Genomic DNA, 14,180 nt, shown 5'->3' with positions numbered 1-14,180 from the left:
CATATCAATAAGACCGAAATCAGAGCCTACACGAAACAATGCTGCAACACCTTAAACGGATCAATTACTTGCATACGATATTTAAGGGAAGAGCGAAAATTCTAGACTTGTGTTCTTGAATCCGGAATGATATCTTAAAATTCTCAACGGTGGTGGCAGAAGTGAGGACTCGGCACAAGGTGAGGTGTTCTTTAAGCGTAAAAAGTTCAATTCCTAAACCATTCTTTTTTCCTTTGAATGCCATCCGAATTCTACTAACTGGAAACGCTTAAGGTGCAAAGAAATTATTACAGGCCACCTTATTCCATCGTTACCAGCGTCACTCGATCTAAATTTACGCTTAAATTCTGAAGTCCACGACTTCAAATCCATTCCTTCCTTTAATGAACAGATCGGAAAAGTGCCGTTTTTCTTTTTTTCCTTTTTTTTTAACATCGATAGGTTCCTGGCTCTGCATTAGTAATTTCATGGACTAATTTTCAGGTTGTATTGATTTTAATCCAAAACCTCGTAAGTCAAAATGCGAATGGCAACGCATTTTTATCATTATGTATCTGATAGCTTATCAACTTTCAATTAAAGCAAGCTTTGAACTGGAATTCGCTAACGACTGACAAAAATACCCATCTTCATATGAATCACCGAGTGCTTGATTTGTCAAGCTCGAGATGTCATTTTTTGGACTTTTATGGTCTATTTGCAGTGTTTGTTTTAAAAATCTAGCTGTGATTTATTTTATTTGTTGGAAGAAATAACCTCCAACGGCGAATACCTGTTCTGTAAAGGAAACAAACTTCACTTATAAATATTAATGTGAAAATGGTTCGTAATTTTAAATTGCAACTAACCTTCCTTTTAGTTCAGGTTTCTTTTGGTTTCGTTGAGATGCATGTCTTGTGCAACGTGTAAAATGTAAAACAAAAAAAGGGAAGAAGGGGGGACAAGATAAATAACAAAGTAAATTCGGTAACAAAATTTCTCGGTAACGTGGAGAGAATGTTGCACCTTTTCTTTTACTAGCATAGTTTGACTATTTCTAGCTTCCTTTCTGCCGTTGTTACTTAAGTTCTCTTTGGTCAATGATGAGCGATGTTAGCCTTTGTACTTGTAATTACTTTGGTGTGGCTTTTTCGTTAATTGAAAACTGCTCTGTGCCCAATTATTCGAGGTCAATTTAAAACTATCTGTTGCTAAAGTGAGGAGACAACAGCCAGAATAACCGAAAATCTTATCTATGGTTCATTACGACCAAATAAAAAGTTAAGCAAACAAGCTATTGAATATCTGTGATTTGTGGAATATTTATCTCCGATATAATTTGCAAATTTTAAATTATCTTTCGTTTCAAAAAAGCCCATTACCATCAGTCGTAACCTCCATGCATGATACAAGTCATCCTTATCACCAACAAGTAACTTTCCAAACGACTAAATATAGTCTATTCATTTTAACCAGGAAAACGCGTACTAAAGTGGAAATTGGTCCTATCAAATCTGAATTCCATTTACTTTAAACTTATGCTCGTAATTGACTACGAAGTTATCAGTTAATTAGATTCTTTTAGATATAATTTGCAAATTTTAAATCATTGGCAGGCTTTGAATCTTTCGTTTCAAGAATTCAAAGATTTGTGGATGATATATTTTTTCTATGGTTGATTTATAATATCAATTTTTTTCTTAATCTTATGGGATGAATCCTTTTTAATTTTCCTCTTCAATAAATGACTTTTTTTTAACTTTCTTTAAACAGCTTTCAAATTTAGATCAACGGTATGGAAATTTGATCAATATTGTCAGTCTATCTATCAGCCCTTCCCGTTTTTTTGGTCAATATTTGTCCATCAACTATTTTCTAGTTGAAAACATTATGTAATTTACCTGGAAGAAATTTCTTATTGGAAAATGCACACGTCATTTATCCATTTATTGGAAAAGGTTCGCATATTTCCGTAACTTGGCCTGAAAAGAAAAATTCTCATCATCATATTTCTTTGAGAAAAAAAAGCATGTTTTATTTTCATGTATAAATAATGTCTGAGAGCTGAGACATCGCCAATAATAATAAATTTTTCATAAAAAGAAGTAAACTCTAAACCCATAGGTATAAAAAAGGTGTAGGCTTTTGGTTTAATTTTTATTTCTTTGTTGTCATTACCATACTTTTTTCCGCTATTTTGCTTATCCCCAACCTGGAGTGTATTATAAATGATTAATACATATTAACTATTTCAAAACAGGTCACGTCTGATTACCAATGAATGTTACTCATTTTATAAAATTTATGAACTCTTAACTCTTGTGATTTTCATAACAGGTGTTCCGCTTCACCCTTCAGACGGATCAACAGCGCCTTAATCGGTTGTAGTAACTGTTCCTTCATGTTTGGTCACATCTTCTGGCTGGAGTTTTCAGTCATAATCTTAATTTTTGACCCGGCGACATTTGCGGAACAAAATCATGAAGAGTAAGTCTTTTAAGGGTGTTTTTGAAGTACATATGTTTAGCTCACAAAGTGAGTATTGCACGGTCATCGAGAAGACCCACTAACGCTTTACCTCTATGACGTCCGTTGTTAGATGACTTTTCCTATGTACTCATGGCCAATATCAAATCATCCCACAAGCTTTGATCTCTGTCCATCAATCGTAAAATAATTTTGGGATCAGGGTAATCCTACTGAGTATATCACTGATAAACTCAGAGGAAACGTGGTAATAAATCACTCTGTATCATTAACATGGATTGCAATTAATTTTATCTAATTTTCCACTCCATTCTCGAGCATCTTCATTTCTGAGTCGTAGACCAGGCGTGACAAAATGGCGAGGTCAGCAAACGATGGATATTGATTTCTGTAAGCCTTAATCTCCGTTAATCTGACCGGACTGTTCGTATACTACTTAGATAAATGGCCACATTTTCTTACGAACCGTTCTTCTTTTTTTTGTCAAGGAAAATGGTACAGCAATGTGGTGATTTTGCAATCTATTTTCAGAAGCAGAAAGGCTTATGAAAAAAAAAAACCGCACTTATATATATTCATCAGTTTCGGCGAGATAATGATCTGTTGGTGGGCTCAATGATCAATTTTTTTTGGACTTACTCTCAACACTGTAGGTATTTTCGGCTTCAAAACTTGGAAGCATTCAATTTTTTCCAAGCGATTGTTTTGGCAAAAATAGAAAGTTATGTCTCGCTAATTGGCTTGAAATTCATACCAAAAAAACTATGGATAATGAGTATCATTCTGCTTAAAATTCAGATTCATTCTGTATGGTGGCCATCCCTGAAAGACAAACAACCGTTCTTGTTTATTACCACTCTGATGTTGTCTTCTCATAGCGATATTTTCAGTATTAGCTTTCGTTAATTCCTTTGCATTATTTCCTTCGTGATGTTGTAACTTTTCTTGAATTCGTCCCAGTCATGACCTAGAGACAGAAAGAACAGCGAACGCCACCAATACTTTGAATTTACTGTTAAAGAGCCATGACAAGAGACTGAGACCAAAGTTTGGAGGTAAGATTTTGAAAGGAGAACTGCAGTTATCTGAGTTTGATTTTCTTTCTCACCTCAGTTGTTTGGAATGAAGATAATAAATTTAATTGCCAAGGACACCATGAGGAAAAATTATAGAGCGACTGTGCATCTTTTGGAGGACACGACTTAGATAACATTTCGTTTTCTTTTTGATTATCATAATAATTTGTTTAAAAAGGATATCCCCCTATAGGAGGAAGCCTTACCTCCAGACGACAACAAAAAAGGCGAAAAATTCGAATAACAAAGTAGCCCATAGGTTTATACTCTTTTAAAAGGAGAAAAGTGATAAAAATAGCAGCAGAAAATGACATTAAGGAAAAAGCACGCATGCCATTTTTTTTTCCTTTTTATCTTTATTTCATTAGGAAGGCCAGTAACCGTCTACGTTGACTTATACATTGTTGATATTGGTGACATTTCGGTGACCAATATGGTAAGATATTTTAGTTCTGATTAATAAGGCTTTTAGTAAAGAAAGATACCGATTCTGATAAAAGACAAGGGCAAAATGCAATCCAATCTTCTTCAGCACCTAATAAGCAAAATTAAGGAGGCTTATATAGTGAGGGAGCAGATATTTTGAGTCCTTCAGCAAGATAAAAACCAGTCTATTTAACTAGAGTTCAATAATAAAAAGATTACGTTTGATTTCATATTGTTAATGCAATAAAAGCCAAACTGAATTAATGTATCTGTCAATTTAAAGGAAAATTTTCAGATTCAGTGATCAGCATGGAGATAAATGGAAGCCCTACATGTATACCTCAAAATGCGTTTTTTTGTTTGCCTTTTTTGTTTGTTTTCTTGTTGCTTTGTTTTTCACTTAGCTGATTGTGTTTTGTTTCTCCAATTCTATTAAAAAGGATTATAGAATGACAATGTATTTTCGTCAAACATGGGAGGATCCTCGGCTCAGATTCAATGGCACCTCTCAGATTGTGGCTCAAGGAGACCTACTGGACAAAATTTGGATCCCAGACACTTATTTTAATAGTGAAAAGAGGTCAAATTTCCACGAGATCACTAAGAAAAATTATGTGTTGATATTTTGGCCCAATGGAACAGTATTCTTTAGTATAAGGTAAGACCAAGCTGCATGGTACTCTAATGGAATTCTTTTTCATCGTGGTTAAAATCGTCATTACAATTCCGAGTGGCAATTCATCGATAAGTTATTCAATGATTTTAGGGTATACTAGCAAAAGACTTTTGATTCGAAAATAACAGAGAGTACTCTGTTGCAGGATTTCAGTCACTGGTGTTTGTCGAATGAAGCTACGCAAGTACCCCATGGACAGTCAAAAGTGTGAACTGAACATCGTGAGCTGTAAGAGGAAAAATAGCTGTTATTTTATAATCTTATGTTATAAGAGAAGCGAAGTAAATAAACCTACACTTTTTTTAGACGGTTTCTTTTCGTTCATCTTTGGAGGGCCACATTAACGCGTCTGTTGATAGTAATAATCGTATTATTTTTAATATTTTATTTCTTCTTTGAAATAGTGTCAACAGGACCTGGAAGGTGGGGCTTGACTTTCACTTCGCTTACTTGTTTAGTGTAAAATTCCCTTTAAGATTTCATGATGCCCAACTGTAAACAATCTTGCATTTGCCCTTAGATTCTTACTCAGAGGCTGATGCCATATACACGTGGAAAAGGGGTCACGAGCATTCAATAGAACAAGCTCCTGATATCTCCCTCCCACAGATGGATTTAGTGAAAATCCAAAGTTCGGAGACAACAGATGTGTACTCCACAGGTAGGACCAACAACAAGGACTTAGAGCAAAACAAACAAACAAAAAATCTACGCATTTCTTGTATCATCATCCTATTTGGAAAAAAATATATACTTTCCTGGAAATCAATTGCGAACGTAATCCAACTCTGCCCAGTGACAAACAATCCCCCCTTGGAGTTATTGCTCTTCATTTTGGCTTATTAAAACAGATCAAATGGACCAATTTCTATCTGTACCCTGAAATACTGCTTTAAAACAATGGTCACATGAGGCTATAAGTAGGGATAATGGTAAATAAATCTCCTTATCAAAACACTAACTGATAACCTAAAGTGGTTGCCTTCTATGCATTTATAATTAAATCTCAAGACCTAAAAACAAACTCAGTTATCAGACCCCATTGCATTGATGCTCACCCACGATTTTACTTTCAGGGAACTATTCAAGACTTAGTTTGACGTTTACTTTTAAGAGGAGACTAAGTTTGTTTATAACGGAGACGTACATCCCATCTATTATAATTGTGGCCTTGTCCTGGATATCGTTTTGGATAAACTACAAGGCAGCGCCTGCAAGAGTTGCGCTCTGTATCACAACGGTGAGACATGACTAAAAGTAATGACAATAACAGAACTGTAAGTTCATCAGCACATCGAAGAAATGATTATTAAAGAAAGCGTATAGGTTGTCACAGAAGATTCCACGTCTTTTCTAGGTCCTTACCATGATAACTCTTACCGCAGCAGTTCAGAATTCTCTGCCTCGAGTAACTTACACAAAGTACAGTGATTGGATACTGATGCTGTGTCTAGTGTATGTATTTGGCGCCCTGGTTGAATTTGCCATCATCAACTTCCACGATAGCTTGGAGACGAGAAAGAAAGATAAACTGAACAGGAAACTTAGGAATGTTGACGTGGAAAAAGGGGTTTGTCATAATGATTCCATTTTCATCATCATGATAGTTACCGTTGTCATCATCACTTTTATTATTCTTAGTTTGTGTGTCCGTCTTTTTTAACTTATATAAATCGATTACTTAAGGGGAAAACAACGCATCTTGCAAATTCCGTGGCATAGAGGGGAATATATAAATATATATCTTATTAGACGTTTTGGTGTGTAGTATCTCTGAGTGTTTTTACGGGTTGTGCCGTATTTTGACGAGCCCGTAAGGTGAATCAAGATACAAACAACGAGTCCTTACGCGCACTCAATTTAAATTGTCGTATCGGTAAATAAAATAGATTCTGTGAACCTCATTCGAATAGCACCTCTGATTTGGATGTTACCCTTTCGTTCTACAATTATGTTCGTTTTGTTCTGCTCTCTCTCTGTCTTCTGCAAACACATTTTTTAAAATGGATTCGTATTCAGGTCTACACATATATGCTTATTTGCATGGTTTATCTGCTTTTCATCCACTGTTAATTTCCTGACATGATACTCTATCTACTAGAGTGACACAGGTGACGGAGAAGGCGGTGATCTCAAGACGAAATACTTGCAGCGTCAACTGTCTTCTTTGCGGGAGAAAATTAAGTTATTTGGGGAGCAAGACGTCAATGTACAAAGGATTGACAGCCGCAGTAGAATATTGTTTCCATTGACATTTCTTATGATCAACCTAATGCTTTGGATTTACTTCGTTATCGATTCTGCGGAAGACTAATGGTAAATTACGGATTTAAGTACAGAACACGGTGGAAAATTCTGCATTAGAAACACTGGACTGTCATGGAATAGAACATATAGAAATATTTGGGGGACTATGCACACTTCTTGGTGTGATAAGTGAAGATATTTTTTGGACCATGCTGGAAATGGCGATGAAAAATATACAATTGCAAAGGCTTTGTGATTCGAACTTTTTTTTCCTATTTTTTGTTGGATATTCCATCAGCCTTTCGGTATGTTGCACCAGGAGTAAGCAAAGAATGTGAGTGAAAATGAAATGGAACAAAGAACACGAGACGTGTGTTTTGACAGTTCTTTTGGAAAAGTTAGAAAGTTTTACAAAGTCTACTCGGCCAAACCTTGAACTTCTGTTTATTGTCGGTCAGCTTAACAAGAATCGTTTTTGTATTCCTCAGATTCTAGCGATCGTAAAACAAGGAAACAATACAGGTCAAATTTAAATTATGGAGACTAGAATAATGTCATCCAGTAGTGTTAAGGGCAATAAAGAAAAGTCGGGCAGAATACAATTTTTTGAAAATCAACGGAGTGTCTAATGATAATAAAGAATTTAAAGCTCAGTCTATGGTCTTTTCAGACATATTACATTAGCGTCCTCTGAAGCAGTTTGGTTTCAAAAATTTTAACGCCGGACAAGAAGCTGGAAGTTTGAATGACTGCCGCACTGGCATATCAACGGGGGAATTTAACTTTTGATTGCTGAAAATATACTCCGAAAGTATCAAGACATTTTTATAAAAAAAAAAAGAAAATTTCTCTCCTTTACATATGGAAGTGAAGTTAATGGCTGTTTGTTCTTACAAATTGATTTACATTACAAAAATGTATGTAAACCGATGAAATCTAACAGAGACTTTTTAAGAAAGGTAAAGTTTTTTCGCGATCCTGGATGACCAAACTTGAACTTGTACTTAAAAAGATCCACAGCATTTCTTAAAAAAATTTTTTTTCGTTTTGAAAGGGAAGGGTTGGGTTTATGATTTGATCATGTCTATTTATGAAATAGATTGATTAATACTCATCAAATTTTCATGGCAAACTGAACACCCTACAAAACAGCACGCGGTGTATATAAACGAAACGCTAAAGAACAAAGGTAGTTATAACTATGAACAAAGATAAATATAACTACTCGTAGTTATTAAGCTTATCATCATGTTAGTTATTCTACGCATGCCCTTGAATTCAACTTAATTTTATAACTTGAACTAAAAGCGGTGCACCATAGCGCCGTCTTTTTACTTCATTTGGTGACATACAAAAAAAATGAGGGAAAAAGAAATTTATCAGCAATTTCAGCTTTTTTTTTTCTTTGAAACTACTTAGCCGGTCCATGGGTTTACCTTTTACTTTAAAAGCCATGCGGTACGTGTGCAATGTGACATAAGAAACAGCTGAAGAGGACTTCGAAATGTTGTTCTCCTAACACCGTACCAATGTTATTCATTTCATTGTTTTCATGTTTTCTCTGTTCTTTTTGTTTTCATTGTAATGTTGTCTTTTATTGACATTGATAATTCAAGTTTTACTTCTTACTTCACTCTGCTTTCCTGGCTTAAAGAGTGCGAAACGTTTAAATAAGATAATCTTTAGTGCATACCTGTACAAACCTTGCAGGTTTTCGTACAATACTACAACTTGGCGAGATTTTCAAAGATTTATAAGTCAAAGGAGAAGGGGAACATGAGTTTGTTTATACTCTGTGTAATCAGATACTACTTAGGCAAACGTCTTGGTGTAAAAATTTGCGGTTTCCTTCAAACAGTGATTCAGAACAAAGAGGAATTGAACAAAGAAGGACGAAAATGAATTAAGATAATTTCTTACTATTGATAAAAATTGCATCAAAGCCTAATTGAATTTGAAATGTGTAATGTTTGATTTATTTGCGGAAACTTTCATTGCCATCAAAGCAATGGAAGTTTTACAAGAATAATTCTTTTTAAGAAGAAGAAAAAAGCATCACCATCGTAAATGGTTCTTCTGCTTAATGTATAAACTTGTGACCACAGAAAATCAGTTTACGTCTTGAATCAGAACTATATCGAGACTGAGACTTTGCCATAACTTACATTGGCCACCAGTACTGTAGTTCTCTGTTTCACTTTCATCAAAAACTTGCAGGTGCGGCATAGAAATAAGGCTAGAAGTTTTTTTTTCTCCGAGCTTAGCATTGAAAGATTTCGCTCATTGAATATTTCATTGTAGAGCATTGTTCAAGAAAGTCTTTTTTACTGTACTCTGAGTATTCTTGAGTGTTTTTTACTTTTATTTCTTTAAGGAGTGGATGGTTTTTTTTATACAGCAAAGCTTTCAAAAGTTATCATTCGGTTGAAAAAATGTCATATCATACTCACAAGACAATGACAAGACTCGAAGTCCAGCCGAATTGTTGCGTTTTTGCGAGATGCTGCTTTGAACTTCTTTTCGACTTCAAATCAATCGATTTATCATTTTCTTTCCACTATGAAGGGAAACTTTTCTGAGAGTAATTTGCACGCTAACATGAAATTCGGCATTTCTATAAAAGACAATTAAAAGTTGACAGCAAAAATTTAGAACTCTCATTTCTTTGAATTTACAATGTCTTTACCTTGCATCTCAATATAGCCATTGTTATGAAAAAACTGGATGGTGAGACTGCCTTGTGACCCTTTGAACTGACATTTGAAGCACGGAAAGATAGAAGGAAAGATAAATGAAATATATTATTTCCTTCTTTCCAATCACTAATTTCCTATTGTTGTTTTACAAAACGATTTAATTAGGATGTGAACACAATTGTTCAACACAGCGCGTCACTGCATTTGATAGCGGCAGGTGCAACAATGAGACTCATGCCACATAATGTTACAACCTATGGCTAGTAAAATTGAAAAAGGAAACGTCTAAAAATGTTAAAAAAAAGATCTGGCATTGAGGAGGAAATAGTTCTTTGTAATATAGAAGAAAACAGAAGATCCACTCCGAAGATAATATCGTCTTCCGTAGTTAAGACGATTTACAAGCTAAAGAAAAAGGCTTGCTTCGTTTTACCGGTCTAATATGCATTCTTCATGACAATGAATTGCATAAGCTTACGACCTTGACTCCTAAGATAGAATTATTACCCCATTGATAGATCGTCCCACGCTTGAACGTCAACGAAACACGCACAAAGCTGAAGAAGCCGATAAGCTTTTTAATCCACCGGCCAATGAAAGACTCCTGATATTTTCCAAAAAAATCTCACTGAAGCGTCATTATCATTGTTCTTGATTTTCACCTTCACAAAAAATTAAAGCCTACCGCGTGCTGAAAACTGTTTTTCCTTTAAGAATAAAAATGGCTTTCTCTTCGACCAAACGAAAAAACACTCCCTCGCGATGGTGATTTGCAGCCGGCTCGTCTTATCAACCACAAATTGAGTTGTTAATTAGGGAAACGCGTCCCTATCAAAGAAAACCTTTGAAGTATAAGTGCAATTATCTGCTCATTGTAGCTGGGCGGTATATTAGTTATATCTGAGTAATCAAATTTGTCTAATCGCGAGAGTGGACGTTTATCCCCATGACACTCAGGAAAGCTTCAAACTTCTAGCGATATTAACGTTCGAATAAAATAATTCTGGAATCGATAAATTCAATCTGGCCCTGACCTCTTCACGAAGCTATGAATTATTGCGATTTTTTCCTTCATATCAAAAAGCCATTTCAGATTAGTCTGTGCGGCTGGTGACGTCACGAGGGGTGAGCTATAATATATAATTTACAAACAGGAAGGTTTAACCACTACTGATTGATTTTCTTTTAGTTTTCAAAACCCTACATTAACTTCCCCGCACCACCGTGCGATTAATGGCTTGGCTTATTGAGTAAATGCATTAGGCCAATTCTTATAAACGACGCTATCAGCACGAAGAGACTTCAGCATTACATAGATCAAACGCAACAGAACACACACTCTGCCAAGTACCGACACGTGGAACTCAAACTTACCCGAACTTGAGTTCCAAACAGTTAAAATACCTTAGCAATGAAACAACATAACACGAGACTCACCGCTTGCTTAGTTTCCATAGTTTTAGTTTCATATTTTCTTGGCCCTGTTTTCTCGGGAACTACTTGCAGTCTAAATCAAAATTCTCCTCGAGATGTGAGACCCATATGTCTGTTTGCAAGATGCCCTAGAAGGAGAAGATCAAACTCAAAGAGAACATTTAATTATAAAAAGGTAAGAAGTCAGATAGTGTTTGTTATGCATTTGGTTTTCTGGCGCAAATTATTCAAAATAACGCCTTCCACGATTGTCAGTTTAGGATAACATTTACAAGAAGCTATTCTCATATCTTTAAGAAAAAATATTAACTATATGAAGTCTGATGCGTGATACATAGCCTACAACTTCTTTTTTTCTTTCGTTCCCCGTGTAAGTGTATTTTCTTTCTTTTACTTAGTGGCAACGCATGATTCTATTCTTTATTGTCCGTTGTCTAAAACTGAATAAACACACGGGTGACGTCAGGAGCGCATAAAATTATTCTGTTGACTTAAAATACTCATAATCATCCTAACTTGCAAATAAATTTAAAGTAATTAGTGTCTGATTTCTCAAAGATGTCGAGGTCGGTAACGATAAGGCTTGGACTGAGAAAACTGGCTCACCAATGCGCTATAAAGCTCGCGTACCAACACAGCGGCAGGGCAGAGTTTTTTTTTTTTTTTTTTCCATCATGAGTCCATTCATGCTTCATCATCGTAAATCATATCGTCTGCTACATTCAACAAATCTCCTGCCGGTGAAGGGAGAGACTAAATAAGATTGGGCCTCGTCGCTCTCGCTTGGAAGTATAGGGCGCCACTGGGTTGCATAGGGCGCCGTCTCCGCTTCTGCTGCAGAGCATAGGGCGCCGTCTTCGCTCCCGCTGAGGAGCATGGGGCGCCACCTTTGCTCCTGCTGGGAAGTATAAGGTGTCTTCCATGGATCTCCTCCGAACTCTGTTTTTGGCTGTTCTTTTTACCTGGCACTACGCAAAATTCCACTTGTTATTTTGGAAATAGTTGTGCACGTTTAAAAAAAATCACTACTAGTTAGGAGGTGACTCGCAATACCTCATATTGCAGCACGGGATAAGATAAAGTAATGAAATGCTCTCGAGTTTACCAGTCGGCTGCACAAACGAGCGGGAATGCAGTGAGTCTAAAAATAGCATGTACGTAATGCTTAGCATCTGTTCTCAAACATTTGACCATTCGATTTTCGCCTATGGGTCTGTGTACATGGAAGTGGAGGACCCAAGGTAGGTGAGGTAACCCGCCTAGCTGTGGTCGAAAAATAAAACACGTTTACATACAATCTTACGACCCCGGGGTGCTGGGGTGAGGTTTCTTGAGGTTGTTGTTACGCTTGCAATTAGGGAGTTTGAGCATAGGCGTCCCAAGCTCACGTCTCGAGAAAGACGGAAGATTTCTTCTTGGAAAGATATGTATTTATCCAGGAAAGCGTCAAGCGTTGTGTTACGCGATGTTAGGTTACGCGAGAAACCATAGACTTAATACGCTATACGAAATAGTTTGAAATATAGTCGATTTACAACGCTAAACATTCCGAAATGTGAACATTTTACACTTATTGTGTGTCCGTTGTGGTTTCTGGTGTTTTCTGCCACGAAACGGCTGGGAAATATACAAAGTTTTAAAACATACATGTTTCGCTTTTGAGCTTTTGAGCTTTTTGCCATGAACGCGACCCAAGGTAGGCGGGTTACCTCACCTTGAGACGCGGGTCATCCTTCTTATCGTGAACGTGATCAAGAAAAAATAAGAAATTATATGGACAGGCAGGTCGCCCCACCAAGGCGAGTTACCTCACCTACCTGGGATCCCCCACTTCCATGTAAATAGGCCTTATACTCGGGACAAAATGTGGTAATTCTCCCGCCTTCTGTACCACTACCACTAACGTAATTGATCATCACAACACAAAGGCACGTATCCAAATAGTTGAGCATAAATAACCATGCATTTATAATAACCATTCCGTCCATTAAAAGAAAAAAAATTAATCCATAGGATATAAGAGGTTTTATAACATAGCGCGCGTGCTTGTTCTATAAAGTCCTATCGAGCCGCTATGAACAAAATCTTTATTTACGCACGGGCGTGCGTAAATAAGATGACGTGAGCATTTTTTTTGCAAGTTTCCTGCAGTCTGTCTTCTCCAATTGCACCGTGCACGGCAGCGCAAACATTGTTTTGAACAATCAAGACCCTTGATAACTTCGGGTCTTTGACTTTTAAAAACATTTTTTTAGTGACACTTGAGTTCATTTTGCTTTGATTTTCTCCATTTCCCCCGTAAATTTTGAGCTTTTCATCCACAGTTATCGGTTAACTGGATCAAATGTCCTCGCTCAAACCAAAGTATAAAATGTGGCATGTTTTTGGCCAGCCAATAGGGACGTTTGTTTGCTTTTTTGTGCGTTGTGAGAATTTTGCACTCTATCCGGCACAATAAAAGGCTTCTTCGCGCAGATGCATGTTGTCGCTCTGTTATATAGAATTTGCTCATGCTTTTTGCTGTGCGTATATCGAGTTATGGATGCACTTAGGAAGTTTGGAGAGCACTCAAAAAGCTGCAGTTGCTCTCGGCTGCGCCTCGAGCTACTCTTACGCATTTTTCGTGCCCTCCAAACTTCCCGTGTGCATTCATAACTTGATATACGCACGCTAAGCATGAACAAATTCTTAAATAACATAGCGCGCGTGTTTGCCCTATATAAGTCCTATTGAGCCGCTATAAACAAAATCTTTATTTACGCAAGCCCGTACGTAAATAAGATGACATGAGCATTTTTTTAAACTGTCTTCAGAGTTTCCGTCCTGTTAAGCTGCAGTGCAGTTTTCCTTCTCTTTGAAATATGGAAGAAACCAGCGATTGCACCATGCAAGGCAGCGTAAACATTATTTTGGTTAATCAAAATCCTCGATAACTTCGGGTCTTTGACTTTTAAAACATTTTTACTGACACTTGAGTTCATTTGGCTTTGATTTTCCCCATTTTCCCCGTAAATTTTGAGCTTTTCATTCACAGTTACCGGTTAAACCAAAGTATGAAATGTGTCGTGTTTTTGACCAGCCAATAGGGACGTTTGTTACTTTTTTCAGGATGTGAGAATTTTGCACTCTATCATAATAAAAGGCTTCTTCGCGCAGATC

At 36.6% G+C, this 14,180-nt stretch overlaps 1 protein-coding gene across 2 annotated transcripts; it reads left to right on the top strand.

The window, feature by feature from the left end:
- Nucleotides 1-6: 6 nt before the first annotated feature.
- LOC113680635 (gamma-aminobutyric acid receptor subunit beta-3) lies at nt 7-7,542 on the top strand. 2 transcript variants are annotated; one of them, XM_089181200.1, is made up of 10 exons: nt 7-179; nt 2,317-2,466; nt 3,427-3,521; nt 3,911-3,978; nt 4,409-4,626; nt 4,790-4,872; nt 5,165-5,305; nt 5,721-5,884; nt 6,002-6,214; nt 6,746-7,542. In XM_089181200.1, the coding sequence occupies exons 2-10, from the start codon at nt 2,381-2,383 to the stop codon at nt 6,956-6,958; spliced, it is 1,281 nt and encodes a 426-aa protein (XP_089037326.1). In that variant the 5' UTR covers nt 7-179; nt 2,317-2,380; the 3' UTR covers nt 6,959-7,542. The 2 variants fall into 2 exon arrangements, with proteins under 2 accessions (XP_089037326.1, XP_089037327.1); XM_089181201.1 differs by lacking the exon at nt 3,427-3,521 and having other exon boundaries at nt 22-179.
- Nucleotides 7,543-14,180: the final 6,638 nt, after the last annotated feature.

This window comes from Pocillopora damicornis, chromosome 8 (genome assembly GCF_964200805.1).
Source record: "Pocillopora damicornis chromosome 8, jaPocDami1.2, whole genome shotgun sequence".
Lineage (NCBI taxonomy): Eukaryota > Metazoa > Cnidaria > Anthozoa > Scleractinia > Pocilloporidae > Pocillopora > Pocillopora damicornis.
The sequence above is the reverse complement of the archived record's forward strand: the minus strand, read 5'-3'. Positions and strand labels throughout refer to the sequence as shown.

Bases quoted from the DNA above. Each gene is read 5' to 3' on its own strand.
- LOC113680635 (XM_089181200.1), top strand. From the start codon at position 2,381: ATGTTTGGTCACATCTTCTGGCTGGAGTTTTCAGTCATAATCTTAATT. The intron at 3,522-3,910 runs GTAAGATTTTGA...TTATTTCATTAG, and splicing joins ACTGAGACCAAAGTTTGGAG to GAAGGCCAGTAACCGTCTAC. The intron at 6,215-6,745 runs GTTTGTCATAAT...TCTATCTACTAG, and splicing joins ATGTTGACGTGGAAAAAGGG to AGTGACACAGGTGACGGAGA.